Source organism: Melospiza georgiana, chromosome 11, assembly GCF_028018845.1.
Source record: "Melospiza georgiana isolate bMelGeo1 chromosome 11, bMelGeo1.pri, whole genome shotgun sequence".
In the NCBI taxonomy this organism is placed as follows: domain Eukaryota; kingdom Metazoa; phylum Chordata; class Aves; order Passeriformes; family Passerellidae; genus Melospiza; species Melospiza georgiana.
In genome coordinates this window covers 12,455,031-12,481,186 of record NC_080440.1, presented here as the reverse complement: position 1 = coordinate 12,481,186, position 26,156 = coordinate 12,455,031, and the positions used below count along the sequence as shown (strand labels likewise).

Genomic DNA, 26,156 nt, shown 5'->3' with positions numbered 1-26,156 from the left:
CGTAATTTTAGTTTGCTTCCATCATCAAGAAAATGGGAGGATAAATAAACATTTTTCATTCCCTCATTCTACTGGTGTTGGAGTATATGAACACACAGGGGAGCTAAATTTCTCCAGATTGGCCTTTCATTAATTCAAACTTCATAAAGCTTTCAGCCTTGGAACCTGAAGCTAGTTTTTATTTTATTCTCTTATATGATCTGACCATGACTAATATAAATGATTTTCATAGGATTAATAATAAAAAAAAAATCCTAAAATATTTATTTAATTGCCAAAGTAGAAAGAGGGTGCAACAATTCTTGTGTTGTCCTAAGCTCATCATCAGACTGCAAATACTAAAGTTAGACTGCAATAAGGTTTCACAAATAGTAAAATCAGACTTTTGGGCAGATTTTTTTTTTTTTTTTAGTAAATGTCTGTTTTAAAAGGCCAAATAAACTGAGAGTTTGATAAAAACAATGAATTCAAAGGAAAGAATAAGAGATATTTCTACCTATGATCAAATTTTACTTCAGAAATTTGTAGTGAAGCAATTACCTTCCATGGGTAATGAACAGGTCTAGCAGATAGGTATAGCGAACTGTATCCATAGTTGGGACTATAATATCTTGAATATTCACATTTTTATCACTGTAATTAATTTTTTCAATAAATTCATTCCAGTGAGCCCAACCTACTTTGCCTTTGAGCTAGGAAGAAACACAGATGTAGAACAGATTGGTGTTACACATATGAAGGGTCTTCTCTACTACTTCACTTTTGAAAAATCAAAGTAATGGATTTTAACAAATGAATGAATATTTGATGCTTCGAAAGTTCACATATTTAGTTTGCTTTACCTCACTAACAAAGAATTAAAGTACATACCTAAACTTAGACTACTTTGTTTTCTTAAAAAGCTTGTTCAGGGAAAACAAATTTAAAAACCACATATACAGAAAACCACAACAAAAAAACAAAACAAAGCAGTCTAATAGGCACTATAAACAAAAATTGCAAGACAAACTACCTATGGGTCTAATATTCTGTTTTCCTTTTGAACACTCCACATTATTCCTTCTAAATAAAAGCAGATTTGAATCTGCCAACTGAGCTTGGGTTACAGAAGAAATATGCAGCAGCAGTATTACAAATATAACTGAAATGCACATCTTAGTATTTTATTAAAAAATTGGTCAGTACATTGATATTCAAAAAAGAAATTAAAAATGTACTGCAGGATTTAATTCAACCAACACTCCACAACACCCAACAGGATTTGTACACTTAAAAACCCACCTGGCTGCATTTTCCTTCTGCTAGGACTGTAAGAATCTATTTAGTGCATGCAGAAGCCAATCCTACCTGATACACGTAGTCATAGACCAAGCCTTTCTCTTCTAAGGGACATTCCCACTTTCCCAAATTCTCTGGAATAGGATTTGTTTCAGATTCCTCAGACAAAGTTTCCCTCAAGAAATTATCAAAAATCATCCTGCTGTCACCATCACAAATTCCACCAATGGACCAGATTATGGCAAAAGCAAAACAACCCTGCAAAGGCAAAAAGTTAGTAACTAAAAGTTAGTAACTGCCTCATAAGTTGACACATTACATGAACCTTGTACAGTCTGATTAACAAACATAATTCTAAAAAAATATTGTTAAGCAGAGAAATGTTAGTAATTGCCCTTGAATACACCTGGCCTAAAGAGATTTAGAAATCTGACTGTAGACAGAGGACACAAATAATCTTACTCAAGGACAGAAAAAGAGAGAGAGAGAACAAGAAATAAAGGCCACTGACTACAGCAGTATGTCAGGTGACAAAGCCTGAGAAGAGTTCTAATGACAAACCAAGATCTAGGAATTTTGTAATTTAATTTTAAATAACTACTTTCACATTCTCTTTTCTTCAGTTTTTCATAAGAATAATCACATAAGATCAGACAGAGGATCCAACTAATATAACTGTCAGAAAACCCTCTTACACAGAAATTTTTGCTCAAACAAACAAGACAATCAGTGTTGCGTGAATATTTATTTTCTTTAAGAGAAAGATCTTTGATTTAGCTAACTTCTTGGTTACTTAAAAAGCACATTTAATAAAAGCACTATCCTATTTAATTGGAAAAAGAGTAACATTTTAAATCACATTTGTCACTTGTAAGACTTCCATGTCATCTGGGTACCTCCAGAGTATGGGGAGAGAGAGCAAGAAGGTAGTAGAATTGTTTCACATATCTCTTATTCACAAATTAAAGTTACTTGGATTAATAAAATTGTTTAGAAAACCAGCATATAGAAAAACAAATACACATTTCTCTCAATCTTAAAAAAAAACCAACCATAATCCAGACACGGATGGTTTTGTTGGTGGGATCTTCTTCCACAGCTGGAACAATCAACATTTCAAAAATCCGTGTGAGAGCTACTACAACATTGATCTCACTTGTGGGAACCAGTTCCTAAGAGATTCAAAAGGTTGGATGTCATACTTTACATACTTTTAGTTAATTTATATTTTAGAGATAAAATACTAAAACAATTAGATCACTGGCTAATTTAAAACACACACTAGAAGGCAAAGTTTACACTGACTTTTACTCAAAAGATCATTTGCCCTCCTCAGTCATTGAAATGCCAAGACCTTTAGCTCGTTAACCATGTTCATGGCTACCATGTGAACATTGCAATTAAACATCCCAAACCAAAACAAAACCCACAGAAGGAGCTACAGCAAAACATGAGCAAAATTCTGAGCATGTCACACTGAGCTTGCAAGGAACTACACATTTCCTCTAAAACTTAAAAAAGTACTTCCTTATGCAACATGAGATCCGTAAAGAAAAAAATGTACAAAATTCTCTTGGGAAGACTTTTAATTCAGTGTTTAAATACTTTAAAATATTTACTTTAATACTTTAATTTTTTAAATAAGAAGATGAAAATTATGATCAGGTTTCTAACCTTAGCTGACATTCTCATTTTAACTCTTAACTGGTCCCAAGAGCCACATATCCATTCTAACTGTGCTTGTCATGAGAGAAGAGTCATCTCCTACCAAGGGTAACAGAATGGAAATGGCCACTAACTACTGCAGGAAAAAATGACAAAAAATACCTTGCACTGTTTCTGACGGACTCTTAATGCTGGTGGTACCAACCAATCAAAAAGTCCCTGCAGAAGACCTTGATGTTCCTCTGAATTCAGAGGTTCAGGCAGTTTATTCAGCCAAGAGGTCACAATTGGTCTCCAGCCCAGCTGAGAAGGTTCCAAATAAATCATGCCACAACGACTGACAGTAGCAGGCTAAGGAAAAACAGTAAACTCATTTTATTGTCATTGAATAGACTAAATTTTGTTTAATACTTTAATTAACTACAAAACTTACTGATGCCTGGGAAAGATCCATCGTTTCAAAAATTAGAGTCATCTGAGGGGACATTTGGATGACTTCCCCACTCATCAAACAAAGCTTGAAAGATAAAAAATAATATGTAATATCATTTTAAAAAACTGGTATTATATTACACTTCCTGTCACAGGGGAGTTCTATATGAAAATTGGCAAAACCAAGTAAAATCAAAGGTAAGGTCATCTATATAAAATGTTTAATTACTTGAATCAATAGATTCTTATCAAGTTTTTGCTCAATTCTTCACTTAAACCATAGTACTCCAGAGTAACCTACCTGTAGGTTCATTACAATCAATCTTGCATATGACAAGAAGAAAGGACAAAAATACCTGCAGCTGTTATTGCTAATACTGAAGCATTGCAGCTGGAGACACACTACCCTTGTGTACTAAAGTAGGAGTCCAGCTTGAGTAGCTTCACACATTATCATACAGAACTTAAAAGCTCAAATGTGTCTAATTTTTCTATTTGCTTGAGATTGTCTTGAAATATAGGTGTCTAAGTTTGTGCAGTCTTAGAAATAATGGGGTTTAGAATATAAAATTAATTGTAATTTCTGGCATTTAAATTTCAATTATTTATGTTAGAAAATCACACTATTGCATTAAGGAAATATTACATAATTCATGTCTTTCAGCTATGAGTTGATTTTGTGATTATGATTCCAATACAAACAAACAAAACAAACAAACAAACAAATCCAACCAAAACCCACAAAATAGAAAAGCTCATAACTTGTCACCAACACCATGTCGCACTTTCTCTTCTCAGAAGTCAGGCACTGCAGTTTGTATTTGGGGTTTTATACACAGAAGAGTATTTTCAGAATATCCCATAATTTTCTTCAGGCATTTTTCACTGACTGCTACCTTTTTGTTGTCATCCAGGACCGTGTTCATGCTCTCTATCCACAGGGTATCGATGGGGCCATCGAAGATCACCCACTTGCGCTCGGGGGTCTCGGCCAGCGCGAATTCCCTGAAGGTCGTAGCGACAACCCCGTCTGTCCACTGCCCATGGGGAGCGAGACAAAGGCACAGAGTTCACCTGACTGCCAGCCACAGAAACCCTTCCCTTGGCTCTCCATTATCCCTCACTTTTAACTGGTCTCCTCTTGTGCTGCAGAGAGCAGTATCTAACTTTGGAGTTTCACCAAGGGTCTTAACACAACAGCAAATTAAAAAAAATTAAATTTCCAGTAGAAAAAATACCATAAGACAAAGGACCAGCAATTCAATTTACTGAACCTTAGAAATGCTTTGGCCCTGTCTTGCACTGTTTCTCCCCAGAATCACCCTAATTCTCTCCAGAGTCACTATTTCACATTTACTGCTTCATATTGTTCCTCCTCCAAACCTAAGTTTCACACTTGGGAACCCATGAGTTCATAGATTTTTCTAGAGAGTTTTTGCATTACTTTGATTATACTGGTTAAGAATAGACAGAGAAATGAATACAATTGTGTTTGATATCATTTCCTAGCATGGATGCAACTATAAGAGGACAATGACCTTCAAAATGGGATCGCTTTTTTTATTTTTGCATGTTTAAACCTATGTAACTGCATACACACACGGTACTGCATTTTTTACCTCCTAATTAATAACAGTGCACAAAAGTATTAGTTAAAATAAAATTTACAATTATGTTCTCATCTGTGTTTAAAATAATAAAATTACGAATTCAAGAGTTTACTATCCATAATAATGGAAACATAATATACAGGAAACATTACTTTTTAAATATGCATTACCTCATGAGATATCAGATCAAACTGCCCAAAAAGCTGGCCCATAGTGATTGATTTTGGATTTACAGTTCTATAAATGACTTTTTCTTCTTCACCATAACCACGCTCTTTCATAAGAGACAGAGTATCTGCCAACACATGTAGAACTTTGGTCTTCCCAGAAAATGGCTCCCCCACTAGCATGAAGCTGTTAAATGGGAAAAAAAAATCCTACTGTTAATAAATCTGTCCTGCAATTTAGACTTTCACAGATCACATGAAGACCAACAGTATCAAACATAGCTTAAAGCTAATTTTCACTTAATTTTCAAAAAGTGAAGCAAGTAAATTTTCTTTGAACATAAAAAACATCTTTTCCACAAACTCACTTTATTTGCACATGCAAACATGATTGCACAATCTTACATAGAAGATTAATTAATGAGCTGAATATTAACCATCATATAGCTCATATCATATTCATATATTTCCTCCAGTTGCTATTCTGTAATAAAAGTTAGGAATAAAATGGCACAGATCTAACAACTAATATTTTAATAGAAATAATGTTTACAGTCCTAAGTTTTCACCATACTGGCATCAGCACCTAAAATCATTGCACATGTGCAAGTGCTTCTGATATCAGGACGAGTACATTCCTCAGACATACATCCACAAGAGTTTTGGTACATGCAAAAGCAGTATCAGTAATCAGCTGTTCCAAAGCTGATTGGAACAAAGAGGAATAATATGCCACCCTCAAAACCTTTTATAACTTCATATAAATGACTGCTACAGTGTAAGTCAGAATTACAAAAGATGGTGCAGTGATGAGAACCTTACCCATGTCTAACAATCATCATTTCATAAGTCTGTATCATTTTCTGCATAAAAGTTTGCACAGGTTGGACATTATGTTGAGTGCAACATTCATTGGCACATTCCAGAAAATCCTAAAATCCAAACAAATCATCATCTTATTCCTGCTACAATTAAATTATTGTCCTGCACGACAATAGAAGAGTTTATGCTCATCAGAAAGGGCTTCAAATTAATTAATAACTAAAATTGCATTAGTCAGAATATAGCAAACGTCCTGGAGGAGAAAAACTCCCAATTCTGTACTTCATGTGCTAGAACAGAATTTAACTACAATTTTTTTTCTTAAGAAGGTTCAGGAAACCCTCAGGAACCCTCAGGAAACCAGCAGTATGCTTCAGAATCAAACACTTTTTTCAAGATTGTAGTATTTACTGAAAATTAAAAGTTAATCAAATTTGGGTTTTCCAACATACTCATCCTTTCCAACCATTCTCCACCAAAGATTGCTTCAAGTGTTGCTAAAAATAAAGTACAAACCTTTATCTCACTTCATTATTTCCAATAATTAGGAAAGAAAACAGGAGGCCTAAAACTTGGTAAATGTGCAAATCAGTTTCCAATCTGTAATGCACAACTCTTCCGAATGTAAGGGAACTCAGATGTGGATTAGATTCAGCACAGACAAAATAATTCCCTTTGCTACAAAGTTTCATTACAAACATTCAGCAAATTTGCTCATCTTGAAATAGCTCACTGCATCAATGGCACCTGATTACACAGCAAATCACCACAGAACAATCAACAATGGCCATTACCAAGGAAAAATTAGAAGAGTACTTACATTGTAGTCTGCCTCAGGAAGCTCAATTCCAGGAAATAAATCACTGGTTATACCCATGAACAGAGGTATATCATGTGACAAAAATTTGGGCTCATTCACATCTTTAATTGATCTAAGAAGCTGCAAAAAACAAATATGCATTTTGCTGTTCTTATTAAGAGACAGAGCATAAGGTGTTCAGCAATTAAAATAACCTAGTATGTTGCAAAGATGAATTCATTAAATGGGGCCTTTGATAAGAAGCCCAACCATGCAATCACCAGAACAGCCCAGGAAAATGCAGCATGTATTTTATTATCTTAATTTCACAAACTATAAAACATGGATCAATGATGAGACAAGATATGCTGGAACTGCCTTCAGACCTTAGAACTGCATATATCTATGAAACTCCTTAAACAAATATTCCCTTGGGAACTCACCAATATATCTTCATCTTCTGTGGGAAATTTTAATTTCAGATTCCCCGCAGCCACCAGCACAGCTTTGACTGCCCGCATGCCGTAGTCGTAGTGATACTGAGAGGAAAGCTGCTCTGAACAAAGCCTGTAGGTCATGACTATCTTCACTGACAGGGACTTGGCATTCAAAAATCCATAGGAATAGAGGGAAATTTCTGCTATCAGAGCATAGTTTGGAACCATCATGGCCACTGTTCGGAAAAGAACCTGGAATGCATACCCAAAGAAATATCTTCAAATAATTAATTTAGGAATGGAAAGCAATGCAGAACTTTTACAGCATTCATCCCCCCACAAAACAGTATTATCAATATTTGCAGCTTAAGACTCCCTAGGAACTTAACCTGAGCTACCACCAATATCCATCTTAATGTACAATGCAGTACATTGAGAAAACCTGTGCCCCCAGCTCTTTTCCCTGAGCACTGTCTCAAGAATGCAAGAATGCAATTTGCCCCTTGCACAGATACATCCAGCAGAAAGGAAGAGAACTGCTGTCCACGGCAGGTGAGAGAATGCACTTTCTTTCTTTCAGCAATCTGCAGTTGGTGTGCTCTTGATGCTGCACTATCTCTGCTTTCAGTTAGCAAAGCCTTTTCATGGAAACAGCTCACCTGGACAAAGTCATCACAAAGGTCACAGATTCATCCATCTTATTATTTTACCTTCAGATTATCTGGAAGTTCAGAACGTCCTGCATAACCTGGATTCATAGTAATTGCTATAAAACAGTTGGGGTTAAGCTTCAGCTCAGTTCCTTCAAAATTAAATATTTCTAGCTTCATCTGTATGGCTCTTTGGATGCAAAGGATCTGCTGTGCCACTACAGACAGCACTTCCAGTTCAATGCGATTGAATTCATCAAAACATGCCCAGGCACCTGATGAAGCCAAACCCTTGAAGAACTGCAAATGAAGAAAGAAAACAATATTGCCAACAGAAAAGTTTCAAAAGAAAGTAAGAATATAATGTTGGAAGTTTAATTAAATTTAAAAATTGCAATTACAATAATAATGCTTAAACCTGTTAGGTCATAGATCAGTGATTTACTGAAGAACAAAGTTTTTGACTCTAAAGCAAGCTAAATCAGAAGATCCCAATCCCATGAACTCTTGTTAGTTTCGTGTTTTAATTAGCAACTTAATAGGCTTTCATAAATTACAGAAAACGAAACGTAGAGAATAGCATATAGCATCCAAGGGCAGCAGACTACAGGTGCTGCATTTATTTGTGTCTGCAAAACAGGGACCCTGAAATTTTCATGCTAAAAATAAAACACAACATATATTTATTTTCTGTTTACCTTTCCCATTGCCAGGTAATCAAGGCCATCAGAGCAGTTAAAGACAACACACTGAACAGCGAGAGCTTTAGCCAAATCTTTGGTGGTCTCCGTTTTACCTGTTCCTGCTGGACCCTCTGGGGCACCACCGAGGTTTAAATAAAAGGCTCCAATCTAAAGCACAGAAATAGTTTATGGAAATTATTTGTATGAAATTCTTCTGAATGAAAATAGAAAAATTAAATTGCACTTGATAGTTTCATATGCTTATTTTATCTAACATAAAAGGTATGGTTTTCCTAATTAAAAAGAATCTGAAATGTACTTACAGCTGGGAAAAATAGGCAAGAGAATTTAATTTTGATGCTAACAGAGGGTTTAGCTTTATTATCATCATGACCATGATTGATTACTCAATCTTTATTATACCAAATCTTTCAGTTCTTGTTTAGATACACCTTTCAAATTAAATTTGTTGCAGTTGCTTGTTGCTATTCTTTTCTCTCCATCTGTACTTTAATATCTTTTTTTTTCTCTTTTCATTTCTTTTCCACACCATCCCCCTTTGATGTATGTCCCTCCCACTGACTATTCCATATTCTTTCCTATACTCCATTGAAGTAGGAGGAAATCTGACAGAAAACAAAAAAGTTGCAGACTTTAAGCAAACAGTCCAATCCACAGTTACAGGGCCACATCTGCATTGACTGACAAGTTCTGGGAATACTTTATTAAGATCTTGGTGGGCAAAGGACAAGACTTCTATTTGCCAGAATGCCACGCTTCCACCTGCTGTGCTCTGGATCAAGGCTTGTGAGCCTAAAACCAAAACAGACTACCAGCTGCATCACCCTCTCACACCAACATACCCTGATGTTTTGACAGATACCAAGCATCAGCTACAGTCACACCACGTGTGCCTAGCAAAACCTGAAATCATACTCCAGCAAAGAGACTGCAGTAACTGATAATGAGAAAAATTGTATGAGATGACTTTGGTAACTTTCAGTCATCAGGTTAGCTGAGGATAAAAGAGTACAATAATAAACAAGAGTTTATTAAAAAGAGTAAAATAAAAAGAGTACAATAATAAACACCTCTGCCAAGAGCAGGGGTACTACAAAGTGGCCAAACTTGTACTAGTCTTAGGAACAGCGTGCTCACAAGTGAATCCTTCGCCATTTAATTTAGCAGCCCCAGAACATCAGAAAAGCACTTTGCGTTCTCATAATCTTTACAGTAATCAAATATTGTCTTTTTTTCCCTGTGTGTTTTAAAAAAGCAAAACCATGACAGAAGAACACACTAATGCTTCAGTCAGGTCAGTGCCCTGTCCAGATTTGTGGTTATGAGTGATTTTCATGTTTAACATTCTGCAGAAATGACAAAGCTCATTCTAGCAGCAATAGCAGAGTGTGACAAGAACCCCAAGCCCTAGAAGGATGGCTGCACTGCCGGTGTGAGCAGTACAGGGCACAGTAAGCACAGCTTGCAGTGTCCCAGCAGCCAGCCCGTACCAAGGTGCGGTAGCACCTGTCTGTCAGAGGGGTGATCACCAGGCGGGGGGAGTTGCCCAGGTACTCGTAGGCGTATTTCACATTGCAGTTAATGATGCACACGCGGACGTTCTCGTTCTGCCAATAATAGCGCAGCTGGGCAAGCCACTGGAAGTCTGTTTCATTCTGCACACCTGACAAACAGAGTTGACAGCAATCATAAAAGATGTTGTAGATAGCTGGATTTTCTATTATGGTTAAATTTAAAACAGCTTTGAAATTATTAATGTTGATGTTCGTAGCCAAATACTCACAAACCCATCTTAGTGCTGTACTATAGGCAGTAAAATCTGATTGGTTAATGATTTTTCATTAACTATGTGTTAAGAAAAACGTCTTCAAATATAATTACCACTTCCAATCATTTCCTTGATGACATCTCTAGCATGAACATCAAGAGTAACCAAGGCACCCAGTGTAATCCTTGTTTGCTTTGACAGTTTTCCTCTCACCAGCTCTACAATATCATTAAGTTGAAGCTGAAGTGCATCATAATAATCCTTTAAGCCCTAGGAGACAAAAGGTAAATTTGAGACTAGTTATATCACAGTTTCAAGTGTTCCAGACTTCTACATGTTGACTAGATATCTTAACAGAGGTTGCTTACTAAGCTACTATTTTATATTGTCATGGTTTTTCATCACATTCTCTCATACCCACAGTTTTGCATTTATGTTACAAAGCTGCATTTTAAACTATGATTGCTCCAAATAAAAATATTTAAGTACTTGAATGAAAAGTATAAATCACTGTACATAAATTCATTTATGTCAAACAGAAACACTCAAAATTTTAAAATTTTATTTTAATCGTAAAAAACTGTTTGATTAAGCAAAATACACCAGCTGAAATGAAAGACTAAGAAAGATTTTTTTCAAATTATGCATTACACAGTACCTGGGACCCATGGAGAAGAACTTCATGTACCTCACTTGTCCAGTACATTTGAGACACACACAACACTACTTGGCCAGGCCACTCCAGAACCCAGCGCTTTCTCTCAGTCTCTAGATAAGCCTGAAAGAGTTACATACATCACACAAACACAGTGTCTGGGAATAAATACAGCAATGTAACACAGGAGTTTATAATGTAATCCTGTTAATATTCCTTGCTGAAGAATACTATTTTCCTATTTGCAATGTACAAATGGAGCTCTTTTCCCCTTAGGTTCACAATTTTTTTACCCAATAATTTTAAATATTCTTAGAATTATCTTTCCATATTACAGAAATATTCACAACTTGTTAACTTCATACAAAGAAATATTTTCTGTCTAATGATTTCCTTTTAGGAGGAAGCAAGCATATTACAAGTGTTCTACTTCTAATTCATAAGAAACCTGAACTATTACATTGGATGATATATCCTGTAAAAGAGTACTGCTGTGTAACTTTTAGAAAAATTTGTATCCAGTACTATAGAAGAACTACTTGCATCTTATTCAAACTAAACTCTAATATATATCACTGGCCTATTAAATACATGTCATGTTAACTTGGTGCTGGCCACATGACTTCATCAGCTCCTGTGTTGAGGAAGAATTTTAAAAAGCCAAGAGACAGCCACAAAACAAAGACAGGTGCTACAGTTCTTAAATTATCATAAATCTCATACCATTCTTGATCTGGCAATTACATCACGTACGGTCCTCAGCATAACATCTTCTACTTGGATTAACCACTTCTCCACTGCACCTCGAGCTTCAGAAGTAGAAATGTTTGAAACCAGTGTCACACGCTCCCCTTCAGAGCTACACATTCCTTTAATGTCCAAATTGCGAAGGAAGTCCAGCTTAGCAATGCCTTCAAAACACTTCTTCAAGTGAGGCTGGACTCTGAGAGGATCCTTAGTCTCTGATAGGATCTCCAGCATTTCATCATTAGACAAGAAAAAGAAGCTAAAAAATTAGAAAAAATATACAGCTGCATTATCAAGCTATTTTAAAGACTGAGCTTATTCCCCACAAAAAGCCCCATTCAGAATCTGTGGGTTTTAAGTAACCAAAGCTCATCATACCGGGGAAAGAAGAGACGTTTCTTTTCAAGGTAAGCATTAAGCCCTTTCATGATTTGGTCAAGAAGTTCATTACATTTCTGAAGCTTCTCTGTTAATCCTTCAAAGGAAGTAGCAGCAAGAACCTGTAACAGCAGGTTACATGTGCAAACTGTCAGCTATAAATGAAGTATTTCAAACAGTAGAAATTACTCAAATAAGGAAAAACATAACTTTTTTTCTTGAAAGCCTAGGGAACTGAAATCATAGTACACTGTATATATTCCAAAAACTAAGCATCACCTCCTATCCCCACCCAGAAAAAACAAAGGCAAGAGAAGCTACTGCTTCCTGTCAGTTATGGGTATTTCCCTTACCTTTGGGTCTTCAGCACAAAACTTCATAATCTCTCTCCACTGTCTATCCACAGTCTGAAACTGCCGTCCCTCTTCTGGCATCTGTTGCATAATATCCTCAGAAGAAAAGATGGGTTCCAAATACAGCCACTGTGACTGCACTTTGAGCCACTCATCAATATTCTCCTGAATTTTAATCAAGCGGCTTTCCCATTCCTTAATAAATGTTTAAAGAATGTTAACTTGACATTTCCAAGCAAATAATGAGACAAATTATGATAATGAGACAACAAATTCAGAGGTAGACATAGTAGTATTCCAGCTCCCAAAGAAAAAAAAAATCTACCAATAAACAAAATGAAAGAAAAATATTTAGGAGTGTAAGTTCTTCCACATATACAGATGGCCAAAGGAGCTCAGAAATTTTTACTCGCTTGGAAATTAATTTTCCCAACTGCATTTATCACTTCAGTGCTATGAAGTTTCAACAACTTCATTGTTAAGCAATAGCCAGGAGGCCACCAGTGATAAATTCTATTTTATCTCCCCACAGCAAGGGCTCTTTCAGCTGAATGGCAGCAGGGACACAGTACCAGAAAAGCCACCTCAGCTCACAGGAGATATCCAGCAAGTCAGGACAACAGCAGATACCACTGGAGCAGGCTGCCTGTAAAGTGTAAGTGAGCCTGCTTGAGCCTCAATATTCCCACATAAACCAACAATGAACTAGGGAGGGCAACTGCAAAGCAATTCCACCAGCTTCTCTCCTGTCAAGAGCCATGGTGTTAGCACCACAAAGACTACTGTAGCCCTGAAATTCAAAAGCAAGTGTAAAGCACTGCCATCATTGCTCTGAGGCCTGATTTAAAAACACTCTCCCAGCCATCAAGAACTTCCTTTTCCCTGAGGAAAACATTGTAATTCAAAATTTGAGTCCAAAACTCAATAAATAAATAAATGTTCTTATTAGCAATAATAGATACATTATTTCCAGTTATTAAGAAGCAAGGCAAATGGAAATAGTGATTTTGCAAAATATGAGGAAAAATTATCACGTTCTCTTGGTTACACTTGAATCTGAATGGAAGAGAGAATTCCAAAACAGTAATAAGTATGACTCATACTTATGATTTAAAAGATTCTGGCTGAAAAATCAATGAAAACATTTTGTTAACAATTCAAATGATAAAGTTGTAATACAATCAGTATACTATTGCACTACAGTTATCTTACAAACAAAAATGGTTGAAAAAGTACTCATTGTACCTTTATTTCAGTCTCAAACGGTTTAATGAAAGGTGATCCTCTCATTGTCTGAGTTTTCATAATCTGATCATCAAGAAGAGTCTGAATATCATCCACTGAAGACAGAATATGAATACCAGTCTCACGATACACATTTGTGGTGAAGGAAATTGAATCCCAGGTTTCCTTCATGGTAAACATTGCTTTTTCCAAGGAAAATTCCTATTTAAAAAGGAAATAGCTTGGTCTAGTCACTGAATTATTTTTTGTCCAACTCTCTAATTCAATATATAAGCATATCTAGCTGAATAAACTATTTTGCTCTAGCAGCACAAATTAACTATTTGTTATTATTTTTCCTCAGTATATTCTTTTCTGGCGCACAGAAAGCAGCACACTTGGGAAATACTGATGATGATGAGATACAAATTCTTACACTCATTATTAATATATAATGGCCCAAAGTCTCACCAAATCTCCTCTGCTGCATAATGGCAGAGACAAATAATGCTAGTAAGTCATAAAAGTATTCAATAAGAGACCTGATGGCACATTTGTCACTAACAAATCTCTGTGCTTACCTTGCTTGCGCTTACACTTATTACTGTAAACTGGTCCAAGTAAGCAGAGAGCTTCTGCTTTAAAACTTTTCTCAGGGTAGTTCCAGCATCAGGTGTTATATCAAATCCTGCTATGTCTGACATCTGCTTCCAGTGACGTTCTCTCATGCCAGGGTTACAAAAGACAACCACAGTGGGAATATACTCCTAATTCAGAAGAAACATTTATAAGGTAAATATTGCCATTTACATTATTTCTTAATTTTTTAATCTTTTGTGTGCATTAAAATTCTGCTACAGCAGCTGAAGACAAGAAAATCTTTTCCAAAAAGTGCAGATGGCTGCACTTGGTTTTCCATTCAATTTCTAAATAATTATATCAACTACTGAAGAAGAAATATAAAAAAACTATTAAGCATAATAGAAGCAAAATTTAACATCACTGAAAAACTAACATAACACAGTTCCATTTCAAAATTCCCAACTACATCCTTAAATGTTTTTCTGCATCCACAAGTGACTTTTCTCCTATATGTGTGCTCTCGTTGCAATTCCAGAAACTATTAAATAAATTTTAAAATCCAATTTTATTAAAATGAACGAGACAGTACAATCTGGAAATGGGGATTCAGAACAGCCTCACTCTATCACTGACTCATCATCATCCACATGTACTAAGCCCTGAATTTAGCATTTGTCCCTCAGTATCAGATATTAATATTGCTCATGTTTTCTTACCTTAAATTCTTTAATCTGCTCCAGAACTGAAGAGCACATTGTAAGAGTTGGATTGCCCATCAGACCTGTGTATCGTGCTGCCTTCTTCTTCTCCGTTGCCGCTTTCTTCTGCTTTTGTTGGAAGAGTCTAAACAGTTTGTACATCTCTCTATAAAATTCATCAACCTCAATCTCCATGCTTTCCCCATTCAGCTCCAAAAAGTTCCCATCCATCCATCTGAGAAAAAAACAAGGTTACAAAACAGAGTAACAAATGTAGCCCACAAATAATTATCACTTTGTTTTGCAACACATGAATAGCTATTTAAATTAAAGCAAAGCTCTTCTTCCATATTATTGTTATTCTTTGGAAAATTCTAAAGCCCAGCTAAAAGTGGCTCAACCACATTCTTCTGTGTATTTGTGTAGTTCTCTTAAGTCAGACACATACTGAAACTGAGTAACTGCATGAATGGACAAATATTTAAGTTAAACTCCAGAGAGAGATTGACATATACCATTTAAAAATACACTAGGTCTTGTATTTTCAAACACCCCACACTTTCAGCCATAGCACATTATAACCTCTAAAGAATGCATGAAATAATAAACAAACTCCCTTTTATACACAGAGTTCAGTTTTGTGGTAGGATGTAACCACCAAACAGCAACATACTCATTTGAACCCACCATTTTGGACAGCTGCTAGGTTAAAACCAGTTTAGGTTACATGCAGCTGATGAGCTCTCTAGCTGAGCTCACGTGTGTGATTCTTAGGGCTGTCCTGTGCAATTCCAGGACTTGGACTTCATAATCTTTGTGGGTCCCTTCCAGATTAGGAAGTCTAATGATTCTATGATTCCATGATTACATTTTAAAAATAAAAACAAATCAACTTTTTTTTAGCTGAATTAAAAATAGCAAGTCTGATATATATATTACCCTTTTACTTTGCTTACTAATAACATGTTGACAAGAAAACAAATCCATATTCTACATCTGACACAAATGAGACCAGGATAAGCATTTTTCTCACTCTCCCTCTTAGAGCATTTAGTGGTGAATTACCTTCTTTCTGTTCGCTGCCATTTCAGTATAACATTAAAAAGTCTCTGGTATGGTTCTATGTCAGCTCTTAAGTTGTTGAGGAGAGGGAATTCACTTGGTTTCCATCCAAGCAGAATCTCTTCTTTATTAAGAGCAGCTACTGTTTCATCAGTGTCCTGTATTGCTTTCTGTAAAGTCCTCACGTCAGTCACATACTGAAATCAAATCATAGTATCTCTTGAGAAATAACCAAATTGTGCTCTGAACAGCTTATATCAAAATATAAGCTTTCACGTTAAAATTTTAGAAAAAAGATTTAAAAGCTTGTCTGCTTATTGATGAGTACATAAACTGTGAAGAAACCAGAGGAACATTATGAAAAATAAAATTGGTTCTCATGACTGAATTTTAGAGTATTTTCAAAATGTGTGGTAATTTTAAAACTTACTGCTCCAGGAGGCAGGCACACCATTTTTTATGTACGTGGCATATCATATTGGTAACTGGGATTTATTAGCTTAGGATTTCTGTTTTGTGCTTTGTTTTTTAAAAGGCCAATATTTCTTACTATGCAATATCCTCCAATTAAAGCACAAGACATGCTCTGAAAATTAAAAAATACTGCTAGAAATTCATGAAACTTTGGAGCCAGTGGTCTGCTCTTCACTAGCATAACAATTAAGTTTTGAGGTTTGTAGGAAGAAAGTATCAAATTGGTACCTGTGCTGTTTTTGCATTAACTGATTGGTGGTGAAGAGGGAAAATGAATAAATTATTTTTGTGGGTGCACACACTCTTTCTGAACTTGTATTATTGGTGCCTATCAGCTAATTCTAGCTTTGTAGCAAACGTTCCTCTAAACAAAATGGTAAATGCCAATGGTAAACAAAAATGGGAGGGGGACTGAGCTTGGTACCTGTGGCAAGAGGATAATAAATGCTTTAGTTCCCATTTGTTACACTGATTACTTTTAATTACAATTTTTTCCATGATCCCTGGGTATTAAACACATGAAACATTTATACCAATTTTATGTTATTAGTCAAACCTGCTGCATGCGATCCAGTTCTGAGTATTCTTCTAATTCTGACACAGATTTATAAACCTTGTCTAATTCACCATGCAGGATCTCACATTTCTGTTGCAATTCCTGTTCTCGTTCAGCTTTAGCCTGTTGGATCAGCTACAAAAGAATTTATTTTTTTCATGACAAAGGTGATTTTAAGTCCTTTCAATAATTACTGTACATACTACCATCTAAACATTTAATGCAAACAGACAGAAAACTAACAGTACAGACAAATTATCATCCTTGCAACAGCTGATTTTTTTTTCCTATGTCCCACTTCAGCGTGTGCAACCTCTGTATGCTAGCATGGAAGCCTCATCTCAAAAATCATAGCAGTTAGGATTGCCTCAAAGGCCTCCTTCAGGAATCAGGAGACAGAAAATAAAGCATTGCAGAAACAAATAGATATTCTACATTTTGGGATTCAGTATTTTACTGCCAAAAAGGACATCTACAGTTGTTGAAAGTTGTACACAGCCATGTACCTGTGGCTGTAAAAGCCAGAAATTCTAGAACATAAGACCACCTTAAAGCACTGGGTCTGCACACTCAAGGCTTTGTTTCAGGGTAGCAAACAAAAAATCAACAAAGAGAGAGGAGATTTCCTAAGACAAGGACACCTACTACCATGCAAAATTTGTGAAGCAGACAAACAGAATTCCACCAAAGGAGGAGCCACTCTTTTCATTTTGCACTAGAATAAGAACAGACTCATATCTGAAAGTATACAATGCAAATATACAGACCCATTAAAACTTGATGTGAAACTTTTCTTGTCCTCAACCTCTAGCACAATGCAAGTCACTTACAGCCAGCTACAGGCTCCCACTGCTGAGGGATTCTCACTAAGTAGTGATATTCACTCTGTGCTACCATTTTCATTAAAAGGAGTTAGAACAAGTATCATGGATTCTCTGTGTAGAAGTAGAAAATTAATTTTACTGATTTTTTGGGGGGATTAAAAGAATAATTTGCTTGCATGGGGATAACATGCAAACCAAGTATTTTATAGACATAGCAGTCTCCCAAGCTGGGTATCTTTTCAGTCAGAGGCATAATTAATACCCTTGGACAAAAATTATTAAAGGATAAATCCTTATTTGTAATATTTAAAAGATACTGATTTTTAAAAATGTTAATTATTAATTCTTTAAAAATTTCAGAAGATATTATCAAATCTATGCTAAATTACTACAGAGGCAAAAGAACAATAAAAGGCTTGATTTACTGTGCCATAGACAGAGACAAAGCATGCTAAGCAAGATGAATACAGGTGGTGGAAGAAAAGTAATCTACAGTCACACAGAAAAAATGAGATGCTGCATATTTTCTATTAACTATTGCTAGAAAACATTGTTCCCTCTGTTCTTTTTTTGACAGTACAAAATACCATTTTAACTAAATGACTTTCTCTTCAGACACTCAGTCTTATTAAGGGCCTGACAGTTACATTTTCAGTTACATTTCAACTACAGTGTAGTGAACTTTCATCTAACCTATATCTTACCTAGTACTGACCACAAGCATATTAGGATAATCAGATTTGCTGAAGCTCTTAAGTTACAGTGACAGTTTCAAAATTTAGCCACAAAAAGCCTGCTTTTGTTACAAAAATCTGGAAATATGTTATTCATGCATGTCTAAATTAGTAGGGTTCATGTTACATGTGTATGTACATTTAGCCTGCTGAGCAAATACTAGCTCAAGTAAAGTGAGAAGTCTAAGAAGCCAAAATATACCATAAACTAAGGAAATGCTCTTACAGTATCATGCTCTTTAAAAATGCGGTTAATCTTCTTTGGCCAAGATATGGCTGTTTTATTGAGTTCCATGTCCTCCTCAGTAAATGGATAAACATCTATCAAGTAACTCATTTGCCGACAGCTCTCCTACAAAGAGAGATTTCACAAAACTTTAGGTATGATAGATCTGTTTAAAATATAGGACATGATTATATTATCTATAAAGACAAAATAAAAATCTACATTTCATGAACTTTTCAGAATTCAGAGCTCCTTCAGCCAATTGAATATTAACATTCAAAATATATGTGTAACATTTTTCAAATCCCTGCCCTGATCATGAGCTTGTTTCGCTAAATATGACTCCTGTATTCTGTAAATCTATATGCAGAACTTCTAATGTTATTAAGAATATACTAAATGTAATTTCTGCAGATATAAACATATATATAGACCTATTACTATCAGAAAATCTGACACATATTCACACACACATTCACAAACTACTCCTAATGTAACATCACCTATATTCTGCTCAAAGAGTAAATTGTTTCTTGTATGTTCAAAGTCTGTTGACTGTTTTTACACATAAAATGTTCTTTATACTGTCTATTACATTTTCACAAAGATTTTTAAGCAGTCTTGAAGTAAGTCTCCAAGTACAAAAAAAAAATGGACTGATTTTTTAGAAGCTGCATTTCCTCGTAGACTTGCAGAACACATGGGAATGGGAAGAGAAGCAAATGCATATGGCAAAGAATAAGCTGGACTTCCCACTTCTGTCTGAAGTAACACTGAGTTTACTCACACAGGCAGTAAAAAGTCTGCCCTCTGGAATTAATTATTTGTGTAGGTCAGCATGTCTAATAAAAGATCAAAAATTAAAGGATAGTCTTTTACCTTACTCCTTCGCACCAGGTCCTGAAAATCTTTGGTTTTGACTTCCTTCATGTGTTCCATCATTTCTACCATATCTTCTGTTGACTCAGGAATTTTTAATGCACATTCCTTAATGGCTTCACATTCAGTGATTATCCTATAGGTTTATTTTACATAAAATATCAATATTTTAAGATGCTAGTTTGACTGGTTTCAAGCTCAGCTTTAATGCAATTAAAAATTCAAATTACTTCTTTAAGTATTCTCCCCTGACAAATTCCATTATTTATGAAACTAGAAGGGGAATATGACCAAGTCAGTCAAGACAAATTCTGGTTTCTGACTTGCAGTAACTGCTTTGTTTGGATTTTGGTATATTCTTCTGAAATAAATGCTTTAGTAACCTGTTGTAACTAAAAGAACTTCAGCAAACTATCATTAGTGTACACACAAACACTTTCCTAGTAAATAGTGTCTCACTTTGGTAAAGTGGAATCACTATAAAACTTGGCCATAATTTTTCATTTTAACTAAAAAATGTAGTAAGAGTTTCCCCATGACTTAATCCATACCTGCAAATTAACCTCCTGTTTAACCAAACTGATATCCTGTAAGGTCACCCATATAGAAGATAAAGGGGAGGTGTTGGATATAATTTTTCTGAGTTTTAATAAGGCTTTTGATACTGTCCTTCACAGAATCCTTCTAGAAAAGTTGTCCAAGTGTGGGATGAGTGTGTTCATGGTGTGCTGGGTGAAAACTGGTGAAGTGCAGAGCTCAAAGTGTTGTAGCAAATGGCTGGCAACTGTTACCAGCAGTGTTCCTCAGGATTCACTTCTGGGCCAGTTCTGTTCAATGTTTTTATCACTGATTTTGATGCAAGAGTTGGATGCACCACCAGCAAGTTTGCTCATCATACAGCTGTGAGGTGCTGCTGGCTCCCTTGAAGGATGGGACACTTTGCAGAATTAAACATTTGACTGTGATTAAGGGGATGGAAGCCAATGAGCTGAAATGCCAGATTCTGCACCCAGGATGCACACCAGCACAAATACAAATGGGGAAGAATGGCTGAGAAAAGCCCTGCTGAGGTATCAATCAGGTAATAAGAGAGTCTAACTTTGACAGTGCAGTTAATACTGTAATTCACACATAAATCCAGAACAGTAATAAAGTTCTTGGATCTTTGATCTTAGATCTTTGTTCTTTTAGCTCCTCCATTACCCAAGTCCATACTAATATGTTCTCCTACCTTTTTTTGAGACTAACACAGCAGAAGAAATACAACAGCCCGTGCAAACTGAATAAGATCATTAGTTAGCCAAGAACCTTCAGCAAATGAAGTATGGTATATTTGCATTTCTACTACATGTTTCTGTTTATGCATTTAACACATAGACCATTCACAAGCAGAAAAATTCTACTTACCTTTCATTTTCCTCTCTGTAATCTGCAAATATTTTGTCCATTAGCATTTTTGCGAAGTTATTTGCACAATTAGCCAAACCTTGCTTTAAATCCTCACAATTCAAACAGACCATAGGGAAATAAATCACCTCTGGCAAACTCATGATTTCCTTCTTGAGGGTGAAAAATTCATCTATGAACTTCAGAAAAACATCAGACTTTACACTTCAGAGCTGTTGTTTAAATACTTGGCTACATGAGTAAGTATTAGATACTGAAGAAAAGAAGTAATGCTTTCTTCTATTTACCATAAATTTTTAGGGAAAAAATAAGCTACATTGTAGGTAGTCCATATATTTTTAGCTAAAGGCTAAGAGCCTGTTACCCTCTGCTACCTTCTCATTATTGCTGTATTTATAGTAAAAATTATAAATGAAGTGTAGAATTAAAACTTACAGAAGTGTATTCATCAAAACTGGGTTGCTCTGCCATAAATGTGTTTATCCGTTCCTCTGCAGTTCCATCTACAAGCCAGCCATAATTTTCAACTACAATTCAATTACAACACATTTATATTACTAATGCATATGCCATACAGCAAGCTACCTATTACAAAGAAGTGACACAGCTATTTATACACTCTTCTATCACTTACCATAGCCTTTAAAATGTTGCTTTGGGCCTTCTAAGTTGTCTCTGATAGATTCTCCCAGAGTGGATTTGGCCCATTGGACGATGTGAGCAGGAAGCTCAGCATCCACAGTTTCACTGCCACCCATTAGCCAAGCATCTACCTTTTGGAAGTTCTAAGAGCAGTGCAAGAGCTGATTATTTAAATATTAAAATGCAGCACAAGGATATATATACTTTAAAAGTAAGTTGCAATCTGCAAGAAGACACGATCCCAAAAGTATGACACCCTAACCATGACCAAGTTCACATGCTTTATACACATGTAGAATGACTTTTGCTGAAGCAGAGTTGAATATGAAACATGTAAAGGAAAACAAAAAATTATCCAACCTTGCATTAAATGATATTATTTAATATATGCAAATACAGAAAACCAACCCCAAAACACTTCTCTGAAAGTACCACCACATGTGACTAGTGACCCATACTCACTTTATACCTAATGCCCCCAGAAAGGCTCTCTTCCCTGGAACCACAGACAGGTTCCCAAGACATCAATCCTTTGATGTTGCATATAATAGTTTTTAGGGATTTGAGTATTTTCTTTTTCTTAGAAAGAAAAGCAGTATCAACTCTAATTTTCCTTGTGTTTCCCTGGAGATCTTAACTTTAATAAAAAATTATTGTAAATCAGCACACATATAATAAAGATGTTATTGTAACTGCAGACCCAAAGAGCAGACTAAAACAATCAATAGCAGGTGCACCAAGTTTTTATAAACAAGGAATTACAAAATTACTTCAGAGCCTGGAGTGCCACTGGGCATCAAGATTCATTATGTGACCTGTAGAATCATTGTGGAAAATAAATAAAAGTTGCATTCTGATCCCATTGCCAGGGTAGTCAGACTCCTAAATCACAAGTATTTTCACAGACTGAACATCTTAACAATTACATAACTAAATAAAAACAAAAGCACACCTGGAGAGTCTGTCCTATACATTCTACTACAAACAGAATTGCTTCTTCTAACTCTTGTAAGCTTGGATAAAACTCCATTCTATTTTCTTCAAGAGTCAAGTCCACTTTAAATATAGGCAGACGTCTTCTGTCTTCAAGATCAAAAAGTTTCACAAAAACTTCAGTTGTTCTTTGCAGTAATTCTTTCAGCTAGGCAATAATGAAGATCACCTATTAGTTGACATATAAAGGGCTCAACCCATTTTCCACTCATCCATTAAGCCAGGATTTCCACTAATTTTAGCACTTCTGGCCTGATTTATTGATAACTGAAGCAGTGTGAATTTTTCTAATAATTCTAAGTAGAAATCAGTTCTATTATTTTTTCTAATAATTCTAATTAGAAATCAGTTCTAATTTTTCTAGTGGTTATTAGTCCCAACCCTTAAATGATAAAAGCTAATGAACAAGTAAGCATTTCAGTAAAGTCCATGCATCTATTTCTGCTGCAAAAGTAAGTATATTATTAATACATGCATGTAGAAACAGAATATCTTGAAAGCATTTTCCTTTGATTAGACTATTGTTCCATTATTTTTCTACAAAGTAAGTAATGTTTATCATGGGAGGAAAGACATTTACCTGATTAGACATAAGCACAGCCACACAGTTATAAAAAGAGTCAAGGTGATCCAGCTTTACACCATTGAGGGATTCTGGCTGACTGAAGAGACCAAGAACCCTTTGGTACCACGTAGTCGTTATCTTGTCTTCTGCTTTGGAACAGCTTAGGGATGCATCAGTCTTTAAAGATCTACAGTCAATTGGTCCTCTCAATCTAGAAAAGAAAGTTACAGCCAACTTTATAAACAAAATTTAAACAAACCAAACATGGAGTAAGGTACCAATACAGACTTTTGTATTACAAACCTATATTACAAAATTTTTCTTTAGCAGGAAGCACAGTGGGAATTTACACATTGCTTCAGTAGACTAGAAGTAAAGAAAAGGCCTGCCTCAAACTCCAGGATTTGCAGAACAATTACCAGAAAAAATAATGAGGAAAAATACTTTGAAAATTATCTTTCTGAAAACTATGAAAATTTAAAGTTCCAAGATCAAACAGAAAATTCAACTTCTGAAAACCAGCAAGAAGTCTGATCTTCAAGGTTAGCATAGAATTTTCTATGATGATAATACTACTAGAAACTGATTTTTCAAATACTACTTCAACAGATTTCCATGGAAATTAAGCATTAAGAATAAGTGAACAACGGGGAGAACTTTACAAAATTAAAGGCAAAATACAAATCAAAAGGTCTGATATTGCCAACAACTTGAATAACAATAAAATACATAACAGAGAGAAAAAAAGTCACATGTCATAACACAGAGTAACTTAATCACAGTACATTAAAATGGTGCATCAAAGCAATGTTCTACGATAAATAACAGAACTGAACAAGCTCATCTTTGCCAGCTTCAAAAACCTATATGGGTCAATATTTCAGCAGAACAGACTTTACCTGCAACTAGAGAAATCCACTACAAGAAAGTTAAAGAATGCTGTATAACCAAAATCCAGTAGTGCTTGCATTGTGGGGTGAAGAATTCGTAAGGTGGAATTTATTTGGTTTTTCGCTTTGATGTAACTGTTACGCCACGTACTAGAAAAATCCAGGCCTCTAAAAGAGAAAAAGCATTAAAAAGCAACCAAAACAAATAAACAAACAAAAATTAAGAGCTCAAGCACTACTTGAATAAAGTACTGATGCATAAAAGATAGTATTCAAAAGATTATTCTCTAGCATGAATAGTTAATTAACGCCACACACATGTCCTCACTACCATGCAGTGGAAGTCATACAGATACTCTGGCTGATAAAACATGCTCTGTCCTCCATGGTATTTTCAGATGCTGCTCTATGTAACTCTAACAGTAATAAAACACTGTCAGTGCTAAAACTCTGTAGAGCATTCAGATAAGAGATGTTCTAATGCAAGATCCTCTGCAGAGATTTAAAAATGTCCCAGTAAGGGACTACAGAATTAATCTTGCACCATAACTCTGTCCACACAGCTCAACAAGAATGTCCCCCATGTAACTCAGTGTCTTTTGCCAGGGAGTTATTTACTAACTTAATCCACTCACAGAGGTAATGAAGGCAAAGGTGCCTCCTCTTCCAACTTATCAAGTCCTTTTATGTCTGGTTTAACAAGAGCTCTTCTCACTAAAAAAAAATACATGAACATTAGATGAAAATGTGGCCATATTCAAGAGTCACTGAACTTCCCTGAACCAAGCACATAGTAGGAGGAAAAAGTAATTGTCTCACCCTAGTCTGCAAAACACGCTCTCTCAAAGGTAACTGAAAATCAACAGCTTCTGCTGAATTTTTATACAGATTTGGGTGCCTCAACTCCAATTCTGGCTCCTGCTCCTGAAGGTTTTCAGATAGGTGTGTGCTTAAATAATTGAATACTTCTGCAGTTTCTTTGCTGAGGGGATGGTCAGTGAGAGCAACAGGCTCCTCAGGGAGCTGCTCATGGCACAGAGGGCAAGGAGCACCTGGACAGTGCTCGCAGTTGTACGGCTGAGTTTTAGAGAGCCCTGCAAGGAGCTGGACTCTAATCCTTACGGACCCCTTCCAACTTGATATATTCTATAATTGCAAGAATTTATGGCAACTTTGTTACATAATTACAGTGAGGTACTATAATTATGCCACTGATGACATTACAAAGAAGTTAGTCCAATGTTAAATTGTTTATTTTTTAATCTACATTTTTAAAAAGATCAGCCGTTTACTAAAACATCAACAAAACTGAGCCCAATTTCAGATTCCAGCTACTACAAATGTAAATAAATTAATACATGATTTCAAGGGAAAACACTTTCAAAACTCCAGTTCATGACTCTTTTTAAAAGGTTTTAAAATTGAAGTGACCTGTATGAGTAATATCTGAAAACAGAAATTATCTTTGCAGATTTTTATTGTGAGCTTGCTCCTGCAACAAAAGCACCATCGGGAAACTCATGAATGCATTTGTGAATAAAAAGTTTTAAAAAGCTGCTGTTCCTGAAGAGGTAGAAAGAATGACTAGTGCAGTAAGTTTCTCTTTTCTTTAACAGTAAAGAGCAATACATTCGTGCTTCAAATTCACTCAATGGGTTAAAGACATAATGAAATAACTTCATCAGCAATCAACCTTTTTGACATGAGCTCTGCAGCTGTCTTTGCTTGAACTGCAATTTCAGCTGGTTAACTTTTTACTGTTTCAAATAAAATAAGCATGTTTTGCCTTAAATATTACGGCCAACACACATTTGATAAGCAGGAAAAGCTAAATCAGTAGTTGATTACAAACACCCTGCCTGGCTGAAAGAACAAACCAGAAAAGTTATTTTAAGCATGAGAATATGGAGTGTATAATATATATACTAACATTAA

The 26,156-nt window shown here is 35.6% G+C and overlaps 1 protein-coding gene across 1 annotated transcript in view; it reads right to left on the bottom strand.

Moving 5' to 3' along the window:
- Positions 1-26,156, bottom strand: part of DNAH12 (dynein axonemal heavy chain 12) — a 58,271-nt gene that overhangs the window by 29,421 nt on the left and 2,694 nt on the right. Inside the window, exons 6-37 of the mRNA XM_058031926.1 lie at positions 24,857-24,935; positions 24,231-24,389; positions 23,347-23,542; positions 22,726-22,914; positions 21,766-21,916; positions 21,567-21,658; positions 21,132-21,310; positions 19,725-19,860; positions 18,846-18,971; positions 17,062-17,196; positions 16,035-16,228; positions 14,988-15,204; positions 14,271-14,456; positions 13,711-13,911; positions 12,466-12,660; positions 12,113-12,234; positions 11,711-11,993; positions 10,991-11,110; positions 10,446-10,602; positions 10,055-10,227; positions 8,559-8,711; positions 7,921-8,160; positions 7,217-7,462; positions 6,795-6,914; positions 5,975-6,084; positions 5,156-5,339; positions 4,272-4,412; positions 3,377-3,460; positions 3,106-3,294; positions 2,331-2,450; positions 1,348-1,536; positions 541-692 (exon numbers count right to left, since the gene is read on the bottom strand). Coding sequence (XP_057887909.1) covers positions 541-692; positions 1,348-1,536; positions 2,331-2,450; positions 3,106-3,294; positions 3,377-3,460; positions 4,272-4,412; positions 5,156-5,339; positions 5,975-6,084; positions 6,795-6,914; positions 7,217-7,462; positions 7,921-8,160; positions 8,559-8,711; positions 10,055-10,227; positions 10,446-10,602; positions 10,991-11,110; positions 11,711-11,993; positions 12,113-12,234; positions 12,466-12,660; positions 13,711-13,911; positions 14,271-14,456; positions 14,988-15,204; positions 16,035-16,228; positions 17,062-17,196; positions 18,846-18,971; positions 19,725-19,860; positions 21,132-21,310; positions 21,567-21,658; positions 21,766-21,916; positions 22,726-22,914; positions 23,347-23,542; positions 24,231-24,389; positions 24,857-24,935 — 5,218 coding nt within the window. The remainder of the gene's footprint in view (positions 1-540; positions 693-1,347; positions 1,537-2,330; positions 2,451-3,105; positions 3,295-3,376; positions 3,461-4,271; positions 4,413-5,155; positions 5,340-5,974; positions 6,085-6,794; positions 6,915-7,216; positions 7,463-7,920; positions 8,161-8,558; positions 8,712-10,054; positions 10,228-10,445; positions 10,603-10,990; positions 11,111-11,710; positions 11,994-12,112; positions 12,235-12,465; positions 12,661-13,710; positions 13,912-14,270; positions 14,457-14,987; positions 15,205-16,034; positions 16,229-17,061; positions 17,197-18,845; positions 18,972-19,724; positions 19,861-21,131; positions 21,311-21,566; positions 21,659-21,765; positions 21,917-22,725; positions 22,915-23,346; positions 23,543-24,230; positions 24,390-24,856; positions 24,936-26,156) is intronic.